A 6843-nucleotide genomic window follows, 5' to 3' on the forward strand; every position below is an offset into this window, starting at 1 on the left:
CGAGCGATATTCCACTCGTTTTACTCATAATTTTTTCAATAGGTCTGTATTAAAAAAGAAATAAAAAAATATTTAAAAAAACGCATTTCAATCGTTTTGGTTCTGCAGCCTCACTTTCAATGTATCTGCAGACCACTTCCTTCTGCTTTACAGTGAATCCATCAGGGAGCTGCACTGACGGCTCGATCTTTAGCCCTCACCTATACTTTCCTAACAGCTCATCATCGCTAAATTACCATGAGCTTGATAAAGATTTAGCTTGAAGGGGTTTTCGGAGATGTTCATACTGATGACCTATCCTCTGGGGAAAAAAACATGAGCTGTCAGGAGTCACAGCGCTACAGATGGAGCCAACAGAGCAGCTCCCTGTAAAGCAGGAAGAAATGGTCTGCAGATACACTGACAATTTAATAAAGACTAATTGAAAAAATATATAATTTTAGGCCAAAATGAGCAAGGGCAAGTTCACATCACTGTTTGGCTTTCTGTTCTTCTGATTAGGGATGAGTGAACTTGCGGTTTGCAAGTTTGGGTTGGGCGTTTGTGTTATGTGACAATTCCGTTACCACGGACCATAACAGAATTCTATGACGGCATGCACCACGGAAGCCTTTAAGAGGCATTCCATCACAATAGAAGTTTATGGGCACCAAAACGGATCCATTATGTTACCCACAGACTTCTATTATGACGGAATGCCTCTTAAAGGCTTTCGTGGTGCATGCCGTCATAGAATTCTGTTATGGTCCGTGGTAACTGAATTGTCACATAACCTGAACCAGAACGCCGAACCCGCAAATTCGCTCATCCCTACTTCTGATCCATCAGAAGAACAGAAAAAAACTAGAAAAAAAAAAAAAGAAAAAAAAGTTTTTTTTAAGCATCAGTTTCGATCAGTTACCCTGGGTTCACACCTGAGCGTTTCTGAGACGCGCGTATTTAGCAATAGTAAACGCGCGTTTGTGTGATTGACTGCAGTGTTGTCCAATGAGTCTAGGGCCAAAACGCGCGACAAACTCCCAAAAAAAAGCTCAAGAACTTGTTTATGCGTCGGGCGTTTTACAGCGCGTTCAAACGCGCTGTAAAACACTCAAGTGTGAACCAGGGCCATAGGGAAGCATTGGTTCTCACGTGTTGAGCGTTTTACAGCGCGTTTGAACGCGCTGTAAAACGCTCAGGTGTGAACTTAGGGTAAGTGTCACTTCCTTCAGAGATCAGTCATTTTTAATGGGAGAAAGGAGTTCTGCACTGATCTCTGACGGAAGTGACACAAAGTGATGCTCAAAATACCGGATCCGTTTTTTACTTTATTTTTCTGTTCATCTGACGGATGAGTAGAACGGAAAGCTAAACGGTGATGTGAACGCAGCCTAAAATGAAATAAAAAATTGCCTCAAAAGGTGTTCATAGCCTTTAGACCTGTCCTGGACTAGACACTAGACATGAAAAACTTTATAAAACAAGTTTTTTTTTAAATACATTTAATTAAAACTAATGAAGGGAATGCTAGGGTTATAGATAACATATCATAATACATGGTGAATAATTAGACAAGTCATACAGTGTCATTTTACTCCATTTTTTTATTAAATTACCTTTACGGAACGTTAGAGGGGTAGTAGATCCTATGGAATCTAGCAAGGCCGATCAGTCCATACTTTCTAATATATCGGAGCAGACACTGATAGGAGGACCTAGGTTTTGAGTGCAAGTCAGCAAAAATGTCATACCTTTTGAAAGATATGATGGATGGTCGAGCATAGGAATACAGTGCTTCACCGTCATCACACGGCTTACTGACGTGCCTCTAAGTGTCTTTTGGGTCAGAAAGCTTTGTTTCACAGAATACTGCCATGATCAATGGATTACTCAAGAAAATACACAACGAGACAAACTAAGGCATCTTATCTTGGTGACAGACACGTAAAACATGTAGAAACTGTATTTACGTGAGCATCATGTGGTGACGTTTAGGGGGCGAGGATCTTCACCTTCGCACTGTGAGTGCCAGCTTGTGTCTTCTCTTACGGTGCGGGTCGGCTTACTGGAGCAGAAGCGTCAATCATCCCTGTCTGTGCTACTGTCGGAAATTCTAACTTTTCGTAAATGGTTTCGGTAATGGGCAGGTACTGAGAGATTTCATTTGGCTCGGTGTAGAGCGGAGAGGGCACATGACTTAGGTTGCTGATTTGACTTTCCCTGGATGTGTACTCTCTCAGCATGAAGGTCTTGTCGGACTCGTGGTAAAGACGAGTGTCGCTCATTCGGATGAGAACCCCATCCACCCTGAGGAAGAACCGGAGGAGAATAAAGAAGCTAGAAGGCATGACTCTGATCTTCACACTCAAGCTGGACACGCCATGATCATGGAGTTCATCTTCGAACAGTAGGACTTCCTCAAAAAACATGATCTGCTCTCTCGCCTTCAGCTTTTCCGTATTGATACGGTCGGTTGTGGAGACGACATTGAACGTCAGGTCGTTACCCAGCAAGGTTCCCTTGTAATCGGTCGTATAGGTCCAGTCATAAGGCCTCACAATCTCCTTGCTGTGCTCATTTTCTGACCGACTTTCCTGCCACTCTTCCGCACAAGCCACTTTGACGATTCCCTGGTTCTTGTTCACTCTTTTGAGGGCATCAGTGGCCGTGAACTCAATGCCAAAGCCAGAGGAGTGCTGAACTCTTAAGACATTGCCCCCAAACATCATCTCGGGAAGACAGGGCATGTTCATATCTTCTGCCAATTTCTCCACATCGGCTGACTTCATAATGTGCGTTTTGATGGCTGTGACCTTCCATGGTCCGAAATTGAAGTCTTGATTACTACTCTTGAAACCGTGAATCATCATTGTTGGAGCCGGTCAAGATCTGAAGACAGAGAACGGGGTTACAGTTAGTAGAAGCCAATGAATAAGGATAATGCGTTAGTTATGAACCCGAACAAGGACATGGTTGTACAGCGGCCGGTGACTTGAACACAGTCCTGTAACGTGTATGGATAGTAGGAACAAGAGTATGTTCAAATATTAAAGGGTTTGTCTGAGATAATTAAAGGGGTCATCCAGAAAAAGATGGCGACCTATCCTCAGAATAGGTCATCATTATCACATCATTGGGGGTCCAAGTTCCAGCACCCCTGCCAATCACCTGTATCAGGGAGCCGCTGCTTCCGGCAGCTTTCCAAGCACGGCGCCATGCATTGTGTAGTGGTGGTGCTAGGTATTGCAGCTGAGCTCCACTGACTTGAATGGAGCTGTGTTGCAACTAGGCCACATAGGACTGATGTACGGTGAGGTCACTGGCCTAGAAAGAGGCATAGCATCTGGCCTGAATCCTGACCCATTCATTTCAATATCAATACATAGTGTCCTATAATAACAGATTTCGCCATAAATTGCTCAGTTACAAATATTCAAAACCATATGTATAATGGTTTCGGCTCAGTTGCTCTTTGTTTATATTGGGTTGGAGACCAATTTAAGGGCTCTTTCACATCTGCGTTATTGTCTTCCGGCATAGAGTTCCGTCGTCGGGGCTCTATGCCGGAAGAATACTGATCAGGATTATCCTAATGCATTCTGAATGGACAGTCCGTCCTTCAGGATGCATCAGGATGTCTTCAGTTCCGGAACGGAACGTTTTTTGGCCGCAGCAAATAGCGCAGCATGCTGCGCTTTTTGCTCCGGCCAAAAATCCGGAACACTTGCCGCAAGGCCGGATCCGGAGTGAATGCCCATTGAAAGGCATTGATCCGGACTTAAGCTAAACGTCGTTTCGGCGCACTGCCGGATGCGACGTTTAGCTTTTTCTCAATGGTTACCATGGCTGCCGGGACGCAAAAGTCCTGGCAGCCATGGTAAAGTGTAGTGGGGAGCAGGGAGCAGCATACTTACCATCCGTGCGGCTCCCGGGGCGCTTCAGAGTGACGTCAGGGCGCCCCAAGCGCATGGATGACGTGATCGCATGATCCATGCGCATGGGGCGCTCTGACATCATTCTGGAGCGCCCCGGGAGCCGCACGGACTGTAAGTATACCGCTCCCCGCTCCTACTATGGCAACCAGGACTTTAATAGCGTCCTGGCTGCCATAGTAACACTGAAAGCATTTTGAAGACGGATCCGTCTTCAAATGCTTTCAGTACACTTGCGTTTTTCCGGATCCGGCGTGTAATTCCGGCAAGTGGAGTACACGCTGGATCCGGACAACGCAAGTGTGAAAGAGGCCTAATGTGTCGTTTTTCACAGATCATTTCCGCATTCAGGAAAAATCACAGCATGTTCTATATTCTAACTTTTTCACGCAGCCCTGGTTCTATAGAAGTGAATGGGGCTTCACTGATTGAATCCGGGACAATAGCCCCGCGGGCGGCCCGACGTGCACAGCATCATTGTACTCTATGATGCTGTGCGCACGATCAATGCCGCTGTGGGACATATGGCCCACTCACGGACCGCATATCTCGGAGTGCATACGGTCGTGTGCAAGAGGCCCTAATTTCAGCGCCAGTTTGTGTCACTTCTGCCAGAGAGAAGTTATTTCTTACAGGACTTTTTCTTCCATCAAATAGAACTGATCTCTGATGGAAATGACACAAACCAATGTTATTTTTAGTACAAATTGATGCTGACTGATCATAACCGATGCTCTAAATAACTGATCCGTCTTTTTTTTTTTTGAGCATCAGTTTGTGTCATTTCCATTAGAGATCAGTTATTTTTGAAGGGAGAAAACGTGTTTTGCGGTCCGCAAACACAGGTATCTGCAAAATGCGGACCGCACATGGCCAGCCTTATAATAGAAATGCCTTTTCTTGCCCGCGATTGCGGACAAGAATAGGACATGCTCTATCTTTTTTTGCAGGGGAATGGAACGGGAAGTACGGATGCGGAGAGCACACGCCCGAAGTCATTATACTGCGTTGCCCTCAGTATTGACATCATTGTGCAGGCAACAGGCTCCCTTCAAAATGTGAAAATCCGCTGCAGATTCCCCAGCAGAGACCCTCTGGCTTCTGCCGCAGTTTTTCAATTTGAATGCAGCGCATCCGCCTACAGTTTTCAGGCAATTTAATGTAGCCAATAGGCGATCAGTCCCCCGCCACAGCTTCCAGCACCGTCCGTGTGGATACCACACCAAAGAAGGGCATGTCCGTTCTTAAAGGGATTATTCTGTCACCTAGATTTTGCCTATAGAGCTGCGGACATGCGCTGCTAGATCGCTGCTAGCACGTCCGCCATATACATTCCCCATAGCTCTGAGTGCCTTTATTTAGGCAAAAAAAAACATTTTATATATATGTAAATGAGGCAAGTAAGGAGCCCAAGGGGCTGTTACTAAGGTTTCTGGAGCCCAGCCTCGCCCACTGTGAAGGACAGTGGCGTACATAGAGACGTGAGGGCCCCTTAGCAAAGATCAAACCAGGCCCCCCACAGGACAGAGAGGTTTCTGCCTAAACCCTTTTCAATGACCCTTGGACCGTTTTTCCACTGCTTTATTTGCTAAAAGTTGTTCCTTTAGATTTAGGCTGGGTTCACACCTGAGCGTTTCTCAAACGCGCGTTTTACGCGCGTTTTTTGTAATAGTAAACACGCGTTTGTGTGATTGACTGCAGTGTCCTATGGCCACAAACGCGCGTCAAAACGCCCAAAAGAAGCTCAAGTACTTGATTATGCGTCAGGCGTTTTACAGCGCGATCATACGCGCTGTAAAACGCCCAGGTGAGAACCATTCCCATAGGGAAGCATTGGTTTTCATGTGTTGAGCGTTTTACAGCGCGTTTGAAGGCGCTGTAAAACGCTCAGGTGTGAACCCAGCCTTAGAGGGTAGAATCCTGACCAAGTTTTCACCTCCAGTAGAAGAGTAGATAATCTGGGCCCCCTCTTGCCCTGGGCCCCATAGCAGTCGCATGGTCTGCCGCTATGGTAGTTACGCCCCTGGTGAAGGAGCCCAGCACCGCTCGCATCCTCCGAACCTCCTCCTTGCTCCCCGACGTCACAAAGTTAGAGCGCGGAGTTCTAGCAGCTAGCGCATGCGCAGTTCGTTCCCCAAGGCTGATGCCAGCACAGGGAAGGAACACTATGCGGCGCTCTAGGTTTGTGACGTCGGGGGAGCAAGGAGGAGATCCGGAGGATGCGGGCGGTGCTGGGCTCCTTCACGGTGGGAGGTGCTGGGCTCCGGAAACCTCAGTAACAGCCCCTTGGGCTCCTTACTTGCCTTATTTACACACATTATATATATATATATATATATATATATATATATATATATATATATAATATATCTTTGTTTTTTTGCCTAAATAAAAGCACACAGAGCTATGGGGACTGTGTATTGCGGATGTGCTAGCGGCCATCTAGCAACCCATGTCCTCAGCTCTATAGGCAAAATCCTGGTGACAGAATCCCTACAAGCAGCAGTGTGAACAGCGCCATAGGCTCCCATGACAAAACCCGGATGGAATCCGCTAAAATAAGTATTGTAATACCCTACTAATTAACCAGGTGCAACGAATGAGCCAGATTCTGCTGAGAGGGATGGGTACAGAAGTGCCCTCCAGGCTGAGAAGTCATACTAGCGGTGACTCAGCATGCGACTTTACAACCGCAAGGTGAGCACAGCACCAGGTGACTGCCGCACGCACACAACAATAATCCTACAACAATCCCCAATCACGGCCTGCACAACAGCATCCCCCATACTGACCATCAGCAATGCCGTCCTCCTCTCCAGCCAGATACCCCGCCCCTCCGCATGCCTTCCGGCCAATCACGAGTTTCCTCTCGAAGACTGACAGCTGCGTTGTCCAATCACAGGCGACGCCTATGATGGGAGCGCCCGGTTGG

The 6843-nt window shown here is 46.8% G+C and overlaps 1 protein-coding gene across 1 annotated transcript; it reads right to left on the minus strand.

The window, feature by feature from the left end:
• Positions 1 to 1563: 1563 nt before the first annotated feature.
• Positions 1564 to 6790, minus strand: TIPRL (TOR signaling pathway regulator). Its single transcript, XM_044270117.1, has 2 exons — positions 6704 to 6790; positions 1564 to 2868 (listed from the first exon to the last, which is right to left on the minus strand). Exon 2 carries the CDS (start codon positions 2847 to 2849, stop codon positions 2025 to 2027), a length of 825 nt encoding a protein of 274 aa, XP_044126052.1. The 5' UTR covers positions 2850 to 2868; positions 6704 to 6790; the 3' UTR covers positions 1564 to 2024.
• Between the last annotated feature and the right edge of the window lie 53 nt (positions 6791 to 6843).

This window comes from Bufo gargarizans, chromosome 10 (genome assembly GCF_014858855.1).
Source record: "Bufo gargarizans isolate SCDJY-AF-19 chromosome 10, ASM1485885v1, whole genome shotgun sequence".
NCBI classification, from domain to species: Eukaryota; Metazoa; Chordata; class Amphibia; order Anura; family Bufonidae; genus Bufo; species Bufo gargarizans.